Raw genomic sequence first — 16,013 nt, forward strand, 5'->3', positions numbered from 1 at the left:
GTTCCAAAGCATGGGGAGTCTCTGTGACAGGAATCTATCCCTCCAGCATGTTCTATTTATTGTTGTGATGAGGTTTAGCTCACTAGAGTGCGTGGCTCGCAGCGACTTGGATTTCTTTAGGTGGAGTATGTCCATCAATTCTGAGTTGGACATGGCTTTGTAAGTCAGGCAGAGATCATCTCTGAGTAAGCGATACGTCACTGAGAACAGCCGGAGTTTTTTCAGTCGGGCTGCATAGGACATATGTTTGAGGCCAGTAATCCTCTTGGTGAGGTACTTTTGTGGTCTTTCCAGCTGTTGGAAGTGTCTTGTGAGGTACATCCCAAATGGGGCATTGTACTCTATGATGGGTCTAATGAGTGACGAGTAGAGGGGCACTATAACCAATTTATTTCTAGATGCGAACCCTTTAGTAATTAGATGGGCCACATAGAAGGATTTCCTAACTACTTTGGCAATATGATGGTCAAAGGAGAGATTACTATCTACCTGCGTCCCCAGATCTCTTATTAGATCTTCTGTATTAAGGGGGCTGCCACCTATGTGGTAATTCGTGGGTGTTCTGTTTTTCCCAAATGGGATGACTATTTCCTTTTTGGCATTTAGTTTGAGGCCATGACTTTGACACCAGGTGTCCGTCTCAGTAAGGCCCTTTTGGAGGATGTCCGTGTCAGCCAGAGAGTCAATTATGGCTCCCAGTTTGCAGTCATCGGCAAACTTGGTTAGCCACAGTCCTCCTGTGTTTGCCTGTACTTCTGAGAAGTATATGCTGAACAGTAGGGGTCCCAGGACCAAGCCTTGTGGGACACCACTTGTGACTGGTTTAGAGTCGGACCTGGAGCCCGCTATTGTTACTGTGTGAGTTCTGTCTGTAAGCCAGTTGGCAACCCATCTCATGACGTAGGGGTTTATGTTCAGGCTGGTGAGTTTTTCTGTAATACCCGAGTGGGGAATGGTGTCGAAAGCCTTGGCCAGGTCAAGGCAGGCTGTGTGAACCACCTTTCCCTCGTCTATGGCCTTGGTGACTGTCTCGAAGAAGTCAACCAGGTTTAGTAGGCATGATCTGCCCTTAACAAAGCCAAACTGGGTCAGGTCAAGTGTTTGGAGGTTCCCAATGTCTTTATTAATGAGTTCCATGATGATGCGCTCCATAGCCTTGCAGACCAGGCTAGTCAGGCTTACCAGGTTACTAGTTACCAGGGTCAGTTGTGGTCCCTCCTTTGTGGACACACAAAAAACATTGTGCTAAATCCATTACTGTTTAATGACAGCAAACAGAAAGCAAGGCTGTCAGAATACAGCAGCATTTTTAATAATTTTAACTGTATACTAATATATATATACTTTTACCATTTTTTGTATTGTTTTATGAAAAGGAATTGGAGACTATTCATACTTTCAAAAGTATTGCAGAACACTGTCAGTAATGGCCTGGCCTTCTGTTTGCTGTCATTAAACAGTAATAGATTTAGCACAATTTTTTTTGTGTGCTTTCAACAGACAGTACACTTCTCCAGTAAGTGCACACTGTAAATGAAGATGCAAACAAAAGAGAAAAATGCCCCCCCCCCATAAAGATAAATGTAAGTTTTATACCTCTGTGTCTTTTATGCATATGGAAGTGACAATTTAATTTCATTCAGTTATATTCAGCTCTTTTATGAAGGAAGAGAAGGCAGACTCAGTTTTCATACTTTCCACACTATTAAGAATATAGCAATGTAAAAAGAAAATATTTTTTTAGAACTACAGACAGAAAACATTATACCAGCTTGGGACTTACACTTTTTTAGTTTCCATTATATACCATTTCACTGAACACATACAATAATTCTCATTTCATTACAGTGCAAATGGACATCTGGATGCATAAAAATAGTAAAAGAAGCAAAGTCCCATTATGATGTAAAATAAAATACTTTTTTATGTATTCATTTTCTTTTCTGCATAAAAACATTAGAAAAGAGGCAATCAAAAGGTTATTTTCCCTACAACCATGCTTCTTTGGATGGATTCCACTAGGGCTGTGGCCTCTTTTCAAGGGATACCTCATGCACTATTTATACATTACAGGGAAATTCTGTTGGGACATTATTTGAGAAGTTCTCCTATTTTTTTCTTTTGGCATATTTCATTAATTTGCTTATTAATTCATCTATCTATTTACTTGCCTATACAATTTCACCTCCATACCCATTAACCATCAAACCCTCTTTCCACTTATCTTGAGCTCATTCATTCTTTAATGTCGTGGGCCTCCTACCAGCACCAATTGAGAATCAACCACAATGGGCTGCTTATTCAGACAGCCACAGAGGAGAACCCACCCCTACCAATATCCAACCATCAGCTGGCTGTCCTCATCCCAATGGCCTGATGATCTGGCTTTAACCCGATAGACCACGGCCATCCATGTTTTCAGGATGGACACTAAATGTCCCCAGGCCAGGAAACGTACAGTGGGGTAAGTAAACATACCACAACAGTAGATGTTTAAATGGATCACTGTCTCAGTGGCCTAAACTGTATGGGTTATATAGTCTCTCCGCAGTCTTCATCAATGAATATCCAATATGAGGACATTTCTCTTATGGCCTAACCCCATCTCTTAGATTGATGACATAAGCACTCTATCACCACAGGGTGTTATAAATCTTCTGCTTACTAGTGTGTGCCAGTGAGAGCTACCTTAACTTGCTAAGGACAACAAAAAGTCCATGTACTTTGGTCTTTTGTGATTTTTATTCTGCAAGTCTGCAATCCACCAGCTGGATATCACTTCACCCTACGCCCATGATAGGTTAGGCTAGCCGGCAATAGGCATTCATTCCTACACTTCCAGTTTGGCTCTTTCAGGATCCAAGCCTCTATCTGAATTTGCTTTCAAGGATCATAGTCAGGGCTTTATTCCTCTACACAACAGAGACAGATTCCTTCTCTGGATAATTATTGTGGCATCTCTGACATCAGTATGAACTACCAAACACACTATGTCATATGTGTTTGTACAGATTCTCATGGATTATCAAATTTATCTGGTCTATTGACTTTGAACTGTGAGTTTAGAGATAGACTGACATAATTTTTCTAAGACATGAAATTATAACTATTGCATTTCATGATGTAACTAGCTGCAAATTATCAAATTATTTTTTTTTTTTGCTTCCCCTATAAGAGATCCGTCCATGCTTGCTCAAGAAAATAGTGTGTATGCTCAATATATTAAGAGCAGAATTCCCTTAAAACCAGGCTTCAAACTGTAGGCTAAACATTTCTGTGGGAAGCAAGCCCCTTACACCTATGAACATATATACTAACTCTACAGTCACACAATAAGGAACGGAAAATCTCCATACTAAAGCATACCATGGTGTTATATAAACAACAGTACTACTATACAATGTACTGTAGCTTTTGATCTGCACAAACAGGTGCTCATCTATTATTTGAATTTTGTCATGACTTGATAAACTGGTCCTCGATCACCTGTCGGGAAAATAATTTTTTCACGCAGTATAATAACTAAATCCCTTATCATTCTATGTTTTTCTGACTATAGTGTCTGTCTTACAGTCAAAGTCATGGCTGAAGAGTCTTCAGATTAATCCAGCCACATGATTAACAAAACATAAAATGAATGAAGCAAACCCTTACAGAATCATCTTTTTCACACATAGTCCCTAATTAATAAAACATATTTCATCATGATCTGGTACTGCTGGAAGGACTTCAGCCAGTGCTAAAGAGTATACATCATACTGTATCAACATGTTTTCACATTTCCCATGTGATATTCATAGAAGAACATCAATAAAACTGCAAAATTACAGGTTTCATCGCTGCTGACTACTTATAATTTATTTAACAAATATAAGCACGCTCTTCCCTAAATTATCAAACCATTTGCTTCCTGATCAGGATATTTGATTATATTTTAGACTAGAATTAAAATCATCTTAAGTGGGGGAAAACTACACTATACATTAAGGTTTTATATTTGTTCTGACTTATTGACTACAATAATTTCAGTTTATACCACTACTTCACAGATTAGAAAATTTGTCAACAGATTACACAACTATCCAAATCAAAATATTCCTCAGTATTCCTCAATACTGGTATCCACCATGAAATTCTCTACCATTTCCACCTTTAAACTTTTCCCAACAATCATGGGAAGTTCATATAAAATGGGAATAATCTTAGATTTTCAATAACTAAGATGATTAATATAAAAACTAGCAGACTTCTCCCCTGCAGGCTTTAATCTTATTTCCTTGCAGTATGACATGGATCTGCATTACATGGGATAAACCTCTCTAATTCAGTTATTTGGTAATATGATGAACTAAGAAAGCATCTTGAACTTAAAAACCTTTCACAGCATCTCTTCTGCTCAAATTTTCAAATCTTCAAAGGTCTTTCCTTCATTTAGATGTTAATTACATACTGATATATTTTTGTTATTTTCATTTTGTTTTTGTTTAGTCTGTTTGTTTGATTGGTTTCAGTAAAATACCTTTTTTCAGTGAAGGCCTAGGAGATAAGCTCCAACACATTATACAGAATTTTTAAATAGACATTCGGTAATATTTATGAACAGACATTAATATACATTAGGAACTGCACATTCATTTGCTAATTAGATTACATTCATAGAAAATAAAGGCAACTATTATATTATGAAAGATACTTAGGTATTAGTAGATGTTTTAAACTGAGCATTTGAAGAGGTGTATTAATGGCTTTGTCAAAGTAATAACACATAATGTGATTAGTGTTTAGGAATTCAAAGAAATGGAGTTGAGAACTAGTTCGTGCAAAAAAATGTTAATACTAAAGTTAAGATATGGGGTATAAAACATGATCATAGATGATTTTATATGGTTATCATGAGAAGTATCACAAAACTATGAATATGGCTGGTAGATACTAGTAAAACTATTTAGTTATCAGATAAACAAGTTGTAAAACAGATGAATAAACAAATAAAAACAACCAAAAATAACTAAAACAGACGAATAATTGGTGAAGATTGGTTATGTGGAGCATAAGATTTTGAATGAAGAAAAATGGTTCAATGATATGGCAAGCTGAAGATAACAGAGGCATTTATCCAATAGATATACAGTAGCATATCCATTGGTCTGATAGCTGAAGTTTAACTGTGTTTTAAAAGAGTCTGCATTCTGAATGGATTTCAGTGGTAGTAGGCTACAATTCCAAAGTATAGCTAAGCTAGTTTACTATAGAGCATTAGATGACTTGGTTATAGTGATTAGTGATTTTTCTCTACAGAGTAAAATACTATTGGTGGAGTAGCAGTGTATTAAGTTTTTATGGGCTGGGCAATTTTCTGGCTTATAGAAAAGTCTGTGAATTGCAGTTAGCTGAGAAAGAGCTAGGTGGAGTGGTAGTTATAACCAGTTTAATTAAATTTGCAAAAAGGTTGCTCTAAATCAAAGTAAAGCTGACATCAACCATAATATATCTGCAAATAGCTGTAACTATTTTATTCAGTGAATTTTTAATGGCATACTTGGATGTTACGGTTGTTACAAGTTTAATGCAACAGTGGCTATTTTAATTCAGCCTACATTATATTATACAAGCCTACTAAATGCCCTCCAATCATACACATACTCCAAGAATACAATCCACCTAAGTAATTAAGATCCCAAAATCTAAATAAGATAACTACCATATCTTACAACCACTATGGTGATTTATTTTATTCAGTATGTCACCAAAGTTTGGAACTCAGAACTAAGATCTGAGAGCAATCTTAATATATTTATTTATTGACATTTGTTTACAGGGAAAGCCTGACTGAGCACAGGTGCCCTTTTTCAGTGGAGGCCCAGGGAGAAAAGCTCAAAAGTATCATATTTAATGCAATCAACATTTACAACAACAAATTGTATAATGCAGTTTCAGTATAATAAAATTTGTATTGATATTCAACAACATTAAATTTACAAGTCTTGTATTGAGACTTTACATACACATGAATGGTATATAAGATTGTTTGGAATAATTTACAAAATATAACAGAATGAGGTATTAGAGGAGATAAGGAAGTCTGAGTGTCAACAGAGAAGTAGTGATGGAATAGTAATTTGGTTGTGCTAATTAAAAGTAGGTATAGTAGTTTAAGAAGTAAAATAAAATGAGGTATCAGAAGGGGATAAGCAGTTTAAGTGATTTAGTGTTTTAAAGGGAGGTATAAAAAAGGTGATGATGGGTGTCAGAGAGCTATGCCCCAGATGAGGAACAAGGACAAAACCAGGAGGCAGAGAGGAAGTCTTTTAGTAATGGATTGAAAAGATGAAGGTGTGTCATAGACCTGATTGATATAGGAATTTTGTCCAAGTTCTAGCTACACTATTGGAATAGTGAATGACCCCAGCAATCCTTTGTGGTTTGTAGATGGTAAGCAGTTGTTTATTATTTGACTGAAGGGGATGCTTTGGAAGACAATAATGGTTAAATGCTGGGTAGGCAGATGGGGTATGGATGATTTTTTGGGTTAAAGTGAGCTGAATATAAGACGTGGTCAGGAAACTCAAGTCAATTAAGCGTTTTTAGTGCTAAACAGTGGTGGGTATGGTACTGTTTGTTGCATTTGAATCTGACATCTTTGTTAGAGCACTGTTCAATTTTAGAACTAAGTGAGGCTCGTAGATTGGTCAAGGTAGGGGCTCCATATGTAGGCTGCCTAGTTTGTGATGGGTTTTCTTGATGCTGTTGTGGATATGTAAATCAAATTTAAGATTGTTATCAATTGTCATGCCAAGTAGTTTTGTATATGGGGTAACCTCAATCATTGTATTATTTAAGGAAGAAAAAAAATTATTGGAAATGAAATTTTGGAAAAAAGAAATTAATTTAGTTTTTCTGGGGATTTAGTATAAGTCTAAGGAGCTGATGTTATTTTGTAATTTGTTTTATCCAAATGTTTTGATGGGGGCAATGATTGTGAGGTGATTTGACATTTAGCTAATTCTACTTCATCTCAGAATATAGTCTGGGTCCCATAATAGGCATTTTTCTTCGGTGCCCTCTTCCCTACTTATATAGAACTGTACTTTGTTGAAGCTTAAAAAATTCAGTTATCTTCAAACTGTTGTCACAGCATTAACGGAGTAATTATATCACAGAACAACTAAAAATAAATATTGCGTCCACATTTGTTTTTAGGCGAGAACCAACAAGACACTAAAGACACTTTAGCTTCACTTTCTAGCTTGCCCACTCCCCCTTCTCTTTCCCTCCTCTACTCTCTTTCTAAACAGTGATAACTCCCCAAAATTCTATATTAATTTGCTCAACAGAGTCTGAGTTTAACAACATCTATAAAATGTGCCTGCTTAAATTAATGCAAATACTACCTATAGTGTAGCAATTGTCTCAATAATTCTCTGGACTATTCTATCATGGCAATTTGAAAATGAACCATCATATGTACTGAGAAATGTATGCTGCTTATAACACCTATAATATAATTGGACTTAGTCGATAATACCAGCAACATTTACTACCTAAATTTGCAAAACATATAATGGAATCTTTCTCCTTGGGCTCCACTGAAAATGGGCCGTTGGCTCAAGCAGACTATCCTACTTTATAAATGAAAGTACACAAAAAGCATAAATACATAAATGGTTATTCAACTAATTATCAAAAAGTAAAGACATAAAACTTAGCAAGTTTTTAATTTTTGATCTTTAAGCCAAGATGTAAGATAACAAAGCGCAGATATACATATACACAGACACACACAAATTTATTTTTTTTTAATAAAAGCAAAATATAACAGGAATCCACAGAATGAACGTTCGACCAGAACAAAAAGTAATAAAAGTCAGTAATCCAATAAATGACTGGAAGAACAAACAAGGCAGCATCCACAAATCACTATAATCTGTTTGTTGAACAGAGGTAAGCGCTTTCACATATAAATGCTTCATCAGACCTATACATACAAAAACACTGAGACTTAATATATAATACTAAAAAACTCAAATGATCCAATCACATTCCATTCTTAATTAAATACAACTCAATCTATTAAAAAGGCAGAGCAATCTTCAAGTATATTCAAACATATACTAAGAATGCATATCATATAAATATATGAAAAAGTGTGACATATAAAATGACTATAAAAACTAATATAAAACAGAAAGGCTTATAATTGTGATTCATATTTTTATTTTTAATTTGGTACCCTTCTTTTCTTCAAGTAAGGCTTAATAGATGCTCTCTCATTAAGCCCAGAGCCTCTATCGGCTCTCAGGATGACCATCCAATTATTCTCCTTGAATTCAGTATGATTACATATATCCCCCATCCGTAAGCTAGGGGAAATACTATCAATTACTCTGAAACTAAAATGATGTGAAACACCATGCTCACTGACATGTTTCAAGAGGGCATTAGTAACAGTGCCCTTTCTAATATTATATATATGTTCTCTAATTCTGTCCGTAGGCAACGATTAGTCTTTCCCACGTAGAAAGAACTACAAACAACGCACTGAGCAAGGTAGACCACATTGAATGATTTACAGTCCGCATTTACATGGAAAGAAAAACATCTTTTCAGATCTGGATGGTAAAATGACTCAGATGTATTAATATAACTACAAAAAAGTACAGTTTTGTACCTACCATAAATGTAGATGTTCGAGGATTCCATTGCTGCAGTCCTGACTATTGGGTATAGTCCGCGTCCCAGTTGGCCCGAATACCAGAGTATAAGGCTGACGTCGGTCAGAGCGCGTGACTGGCGTCAATGCGTCAGGGTACTAATGCGCATGACCGACGTCATATCCTCAGTCTTTTCTTGCCCCAGATGTCAGAAGACCCAAAAAGACAAGTCCCCAAAACAACCTGCACCAAAAACATGAATAATATATACAACAATATATACATATATATATAAAATATAAGCATGTAAACTCACCTACACAACCACCCCTAAACACAGAGGGGAAGGAGGGAGAATTGGACTGCAGCAATGGAATCCTCGAACATCCACATTTATGGTAGGTACAAAAACTGTACTATGTTCTTCGTCTTCCATTGCTGCAGTCCTGACTATTGGGTAGAATCCCAAAGCAGAGGTAAGGGAGGCTGGCAAATTATAAAGTAGCAGGAGCTGACAACATGCCTTGTAAAACAGCTGTGGCAAAACCAGCCCTAGTCTTAGAGTATATAGGCAGGTGATAATGCCTAGAGAAAGTATGCACTGAACTCCAAGTAGCTGCTTCCAGAATATCCTTAGTTGCCACCCCCCTTAGAAATGCTGTTGAAGTGGCAGTAGCCCTAGTGGAATGAGGGCCCTAATCCCAGCTGGAACCTCTTTGCCATGATGGGAATAACAAAATGCAATGCAAAAGCCAATCCACCTAGAAATAGTTTGTTTTGACACAGGCTTGCCCTGTGAACCCAAAGGCAAAAGAAACAAGTAACTGCTGAGACTGCCTAAAATTCTTAGTCCTGGTCAAATAATAACGCAATTGCCTGTGTACATCTAAAGTGTGCAAAATCTTTTCCCCTTTATTTTGAGGATCTGCAAAAACGTAGGCAAATGAATAGTTTGGTTTAAAGCCACACTAGAAACCACCTTAGGCATAAAGGAAGGATTAGTGCGTAATGATACCCTGTCCTTATGGAAAATCAAAAGGGCTCTACTGCCATAAGGGCCTGCAACTCAGACACCCTTCTTGCAGAAGTAATAGCCAACAGAAAAGCAGTCTTCCATGACAAATATTTCAATTCAGCAGTAGCTGCAGGCTCAAAAGGTTGTAGAGTAAGTTTTCCAACACAAAATTGAGATCCCAAGCAGGAGTAGGAGCTCATACGTGGGGTCTTATATTCTTTGCCCTCTAAGAAACTGCTTGAACAAAGGATCACGAAAACAAGGTGGGTCACAATCATAGTGAGCTGAAATTGCTGCAGCATGAATCTTTATGGAAGAGAAGGACAAACCTCTGTCCAATAATTCAGTAAGATATTGAAGAGCCACACTCAAATTAGGCTCTGAAATCTCCAAATTCTTTGCTGTACTCCAAAATAAAAATCTCTTCCATTTTTCTGCGTACACTCTCCTAGTACTAGGCCTTCTAGCTTCCATAATCACATTTAAAACTTGTTGAAGCTGAGACCTGCTGTGCTTCAACACAGAATATGCCAAGCTGTGAGATGAAGAGATTGAAGCTTGACATTGAGCAGATGACCGTCCTCCTGAGATAACAGATGAGGAATCAGAAGTGCAAGTCCATGGAGGCTTCTTTACAAGACTCCGTAGAAGTGGGTACCAGTGTTGCGAGGCCAATCTGGAGCTATCAAAATCATCCTTGGCCTGTCTTGTCTGACCTTTAATAATACCTTTGGAAGAAGAGGCAGGGTGGAAAGGCATAAACATGAAGGTTTTTCCAACTGAAAGACAGAGCATCCACTTTCCAAGCTGTGTGATGAAACCCCTTTGTGCAATACTTTGGCAGCTGGTGGTTTAGTGGAGAAGCGAACAGATCTATGTCTGGAGTTCCCCATGACACTGTCAATTTCTGAAATACATGAAGATCCAGTTTCCACTCGTGGGGATCCATGATTAGTCTGCTTAATAAATCTGCTAGGAGTTCTGTGCTCCTGGCAGAAACCTTGCCTGAAGAGTTAGTTGCAGGCTTGCATGATCTCCCATAAAATCATTGCTTGCCTGCATAGAGGATAAGAATGTGTTCCCCCTTGCTTGTTGATGTACCACATGACAGTTGTGTTGTCTGTTAGAATCAACACCTGCCCTGGAAGAAGTAACTCCTTGAAAGCCATCAATGCAAACTGGACTGCTAACATCTCCTTCATGTTGATATGTAGATGCTGTAGTCTGGCAGGCCACTTGTCTTGTATCCACTTTCCATTTAGATGAGCTCCCCATGCAGTGTCCGAGGCATCTGTCGTTAAAATCTGACTTCGCCTCTGGCAGGTCACAGAAGTCTCTTGTTTAGGTGACATTCCTGAGGCCACCACAAGAATTCCTTTTGAAGGCAAGGTATTATTTGAATGACAGTGTCCAAATCTTGGCAGTGCTGTGTCCATACATTTTGAGATACCATTGCAGCTTCCTCATATGCAGTTTGGCATTGGGAAGCACCAGAATACAGATGCCATGAACCCTAATGCTTGAAGGACATTGCATATCTGGGTTAAACTCAAAAGTCTCCTCTGAGATTAATCCTTCCTTAAACATTTCCTGTACTGATTGTCTAACAATATTCAACACAGCATGAACCTCACTTATGCTTATTTTATGATAAAAACAAACTTCACTCAGCATCTCCATCATACTCTTTTCATAAAGAATGCTATCCATAACAACAACCGAACCCCCTTTATCAGCAGGTCGAATACTGACATCCCTATTCTCCTTTAATTTCTTCAAGGCTTGTCTTTCCTTAAAAGTAAGATTAAACATCATACCCGGTCGATGCTTCCCAGCATACTTATTATAATATTCATGTATACTGTCCTCTGTCAGCTTACAATAAGCCTCCACTAGGGGGTCGTTAACTGGAACATATGTGCTCAGTGGCTTAAACTCTAGAACATATATTACATCATGACTACTCTCAATAGCCACAGAGTTATGACCATAATGGAAACGCAACATCAGGTTCCTGCAAAATTACTTCAAATCCATTACTGTATCGGTTAACCTACTATTCTGTGAGGGAATAAAGGTCATACCCTTATGCAACATATTGCACTCTTCTAGATCCAAACAATACGAGGAAATATTAACAATCAGCGAGTTGACATTTTCCCCCACATCTTATTTAGAGACTGATTCTGATTGTGCTCCTCTGACAATTTCCTCTTCTGATGGCCCCGACTCATAGACCGACCCCTTCTCCCAAAATGGTCTGAGCGGACAGGTAAGAGAAAAGGAAGATCATCAGAGGAAACGCCAGAGGACACACTATCACTGATAACCCCACCTTTAGACTGAACACCATTACTCCTAACTTTTGGTCTAACAACACTGTCTGAGCCAGGTTTGTTACTTTAGAAAATAAATTATGATCCATAAAATTATCATTGATTTTCTTACAACCAGCATCACTAGACACAACATTACCAGAAACATTTAAAGATGGCATACTGGTTTTAGGCAAATTTGAGGCACATTCATTAATGGAAGTGATACTTTCATCACACATTACAGCCGAGCCATTCTGTACTCTGATATTATCAGACAACACACATTCAGTCACAGCTGACGGAGTTCTAGATATATCAGTTACAGGTTCACATGGACTCTTATTACTATTATTAACTTTAAAGTTCATTGAAGCCATTTCTGGCCTTGACCAAACAAACACTTGACCAGTTCTAAAATCATTAAAGTCCCTCAATACTTTCGACTTCTTCTGTTGCAACAATTTACTTTTAAATACAGCTACTCCGTCCAAAACACTTTCTAACATAGGATGTAATAAATCACTAGAGAAATTATCAAACAAGAAGTCCTGTTTAAGTTTTAAGTCATTTCTTAATCTGTCCTCTTCGGGAACAAAAAAGTCATTTAATAAACGCATATAGCTAGCGCTCACGTCTAAATTCAAACGCTGCCATTTACTTAAAAGTTCTGGATACTGATTCCCTTGTGTTGGCATATTTAATACACGAAGCCCTTGAGGGATGATATTCTTTTCTAGGCAAAGTTCAAAATATTGCCTTTGTAGCTGGAGTATTTTTAGTTTTAAAAAATCACGCTCCACAATCTCCATGTGTCGCTGAAGGTCCTCTTGCAGGCGAGTCGCCTCAATGACGTCACTAGGTACTTCTTCATTGGTGTCCATAGAAGCAAAAAGCTTCCCATCTTTCTCCAAATACTTGGAGAACCGTTGCGATAACGGCACATTCGATCTGCCATTTCTGGCCGGGTCATAGTCCAACTCAATGGTATCAGCAGCAATCTCCACAGCAATCTTCGCCATGTTCCCGTGGATATTGTTAAAAATAAAGAAATAATAAAAGCAAAATATAACAGGAATCCACAGAATGAACGTTCGACCAGAACAAAAAGTAATAAAAATCAGTAATCCAATAAATGACTGGAAGAACGAACAAGGCAGCATCCACAAATCACTATAATCTGTTCAATTGTTGAACAGAGGTAAGCGCTTTCACATATAAATGCTTCATCAGACCTATACATACAAAAACACTGAGACTTAATATATAATACTAAAAAACTCAAATGATCCAATCACATTCTGTTCTTAACTAAATACAACTCAATCTATTACAAAGGCAGAGCAATCTTCAAGTATATTCAAACATATACTAAGAATGCATATCATATAAATATATGAAAAAGTGTGACACATATAAAAATGACTATAAAAACTAATATAAAACAGAAAGGCTTATAATTGTGATTCATATTTTTATTTTTATTTTGTACCCTTCTTTTCTTCAAGTAAGGCTTAATAGATGCTCTCTCATTAAGCCCAGAGCCTCTATCGGCTCTCAGGATGACCATCCAATTATTCTCCTTGAATTCAGTATGATTACGTATATCCCCCATCCGTAAGCTAGGGGAAATACTGTCAATTACTCTGAAACTAAAATGATGTGAAACACCATGCTCACTGACATGTTTCGAGAGGGCATTAGTAACCGTGCCCTTCCTAATATTATATATAAATATGTTCTCTAATTCTGTCCCGTAGGCAACGATTAGTCTTGCCCACATAGAAAGAACTACAAACAACGCACTGAGCAAGGTAGACCACATTGGATGATTTACAGTCCGCATTTACATGGAAAGAAAAACATCTTTTCAGATCTGGATGGTAAAATGACTCAGATGTATTAATATAACTACAAAAACTACAGCTCCCACATGGCAAGGTGGTACCTGCTTCAACAAAAGCCTTATCCAAGGCTCTCTGGCTACAGATAATTCTCTTCAAATTACTCTTATTCCTAAAAACAAATTTCTGGTACGGACCAACCATGTCACCCAATTCAGAATCTACTAACAAAATAGACCAATAGTCTCTGAAAATATCACAAAGCAAACGTTGGTCTCTAGTAAAAAATAAAGGGATTCTAACATAATCAGATTTTCTAGCAGCACACAATGAAGGTTCACTCAATGTGGTTACTTTAGGACCATAATACAGAGCTGCTATCCCTTCCCTCAGTAACCTCTCTGTATAAGTCTCTGTTGTAAAGATTCAATTTCATTTTGGAAACCTACAGTGGTAGGATTAAGTTGAGATGCCCTAATTCCCTACCACGTATCAGGTTACGAAAGATATAGTTCGGATGCATACTATTTCTTGTTAGCAAGGTATTACGAGCACAACTCTTCCTATACACTCCTGTATTGATCAAGGAGTCTGATAGTTTCTCAATAAACAACTCCAAAAACTCGATCCTATCACTAGAGTGTACCATAGTGAAAGACAAGCAATCACATAAGCTATTAATCTGCATATGGAACCTATCCAGCTCAACAGCGGTTCCTCTCCAAAGAAGAAAAACGTCATCGGCAAAACGCCGATAGAAAACAACATTATAAACAAAACTCTCCAACTTAAACAAAACCACTTTCTCCCATTGTGCCAGAAACATATTGGCGTAGCTATTGGCACACGACGTACCCATCGTTACGCCATGTTTCTGGACATAAAACTCTTCTTTGAACATAAAAACATTATTTTCTAAAACAAGTTCCAACAAAAAACAAATCAATTAAATTTTAGATGGAGCATAATCACTATGTGATTCCAAATAATTACAAATATAACAAAGCTCCAAGTAATTCGGAATCATTGTGAAGAGAGACTGAATATCCAAGTTACAAATACTAAATCCTTTATGTTCTCTAAGCTCTTAGTGCACTCATACAAATCTACAAGGAATTGTTTGGAATCCTGTAATACCATTCTATTTAAATTAAGAATGGGTCTAAGATGTTTCTCTATATAAATAGATAAGGGTTCTGTCACCCACCCAGCTCCAGAAACAATTGGACGCATTGGGGGATCTAATAACTGTTTATGAATCTTGGGAAGTCCCTGGATGACAGGGATCAAAGGATCCTGTACATTCAAGAACCTAAAAGTCTCCTCTGAGATTAATCCTTCCTTAAAAATTTCCTGTACTGATTGTCTAACAATATTCAATACAGCATGAACCTCACTTATGCTTATTTTATGATAAAAACAAACTTCACTCAGCATCTCCATCATACTCTTTTCATAAAGAATGCTATCCATAACAACATAGTGCATTGCCACATTTTAGATAATACTTCAGAGTTCCTTTCTCACTTTGTACATAATTTGTCATCCCTTCCTCACTTTCTGACCAGTCTTTCATATTTAAACTTGAAAGAAATAAAAAAATAGTATTTTCAGTAATAAATAAATAAATAATGAAAACTTACTTTTGTGGGCCGGTTGTGTTTTTCATGAAAATCTCTATCATTTTATTTATATAGTCAGTCACTAGAGGCTCATCTGGTTTTACTGTGCTTAACACAAGTCTTTCATCTTGAATTTCAGGAAAAAGGTCAACTTCCACCTGAAGGAATAATAACAAATGTAATAGATTAATGGTTCTTTGGTAACAAATGCCTTTTTTTTGGTTCTTTGAAGTAATATTTATTTTGTTTCATTTGTAAGTCATCAGCATGGTTATGTTAGCTTTCTCAAAGATTCCATTATTGTCTGCTGTGGCCAGTAATTTTGGCACTTAAGGTTAATTAGGAAGCCAAATACTTCTTAAATTAATATCTCACTAGGCATAACAAAAAAGAACAGTGCAACTTATTGTAAATAAATGCTCCTCCCAACTTGTCAGAAAACCAATATTTAAAATGCTTTGAAAGTACTCTTCCACAATTTCACGTTCATTGTAGGTATATATGTAACATACACATAGCCACACACAGCATATATATATATATATATATATATATATATATATATA

The 16,013-nt window shown here is 36.9% G+C and overlaps 1 protein-coding gene across 1 annotated transcript in view; it reads right to left on the reverse strand.

The window, feature by feature from the left end:
• DNAH3 (dynein axonemal heavy chain 3) overlaps positions 1–16,013 on the reverse strand; it is a 2,217,123-nt gene that overhangs the window by 1,446,451 nt on the left and 754,659 nt on the right. The window contains exon 11 of the mRNA XM_044089509.1: positions 15,469–15,605. Within this exon, the coding sequence (XP_043945444.1) occupies positions 15,469–15,605 (137 nt within the window). The remainder of the gene's footprint in view (positions 1–15,468; positions 15,606–16,013) is intronic.

The sequence above is a fragment of the Protopterus annectens genome, chromosome 12.part0 (assembly GCF_019279795.1).
Source record: "Protopterus annectens isolate FY-2018-M chromosome 12.part0, PAN1.0, whole genome shotgun sequence".
Classification (NCBI taxonomy): Eukaryota; Metazoa; Chordata; order Ceratodontiformes; family Protopteridae; genus Protopterus; species Protopterus annectens.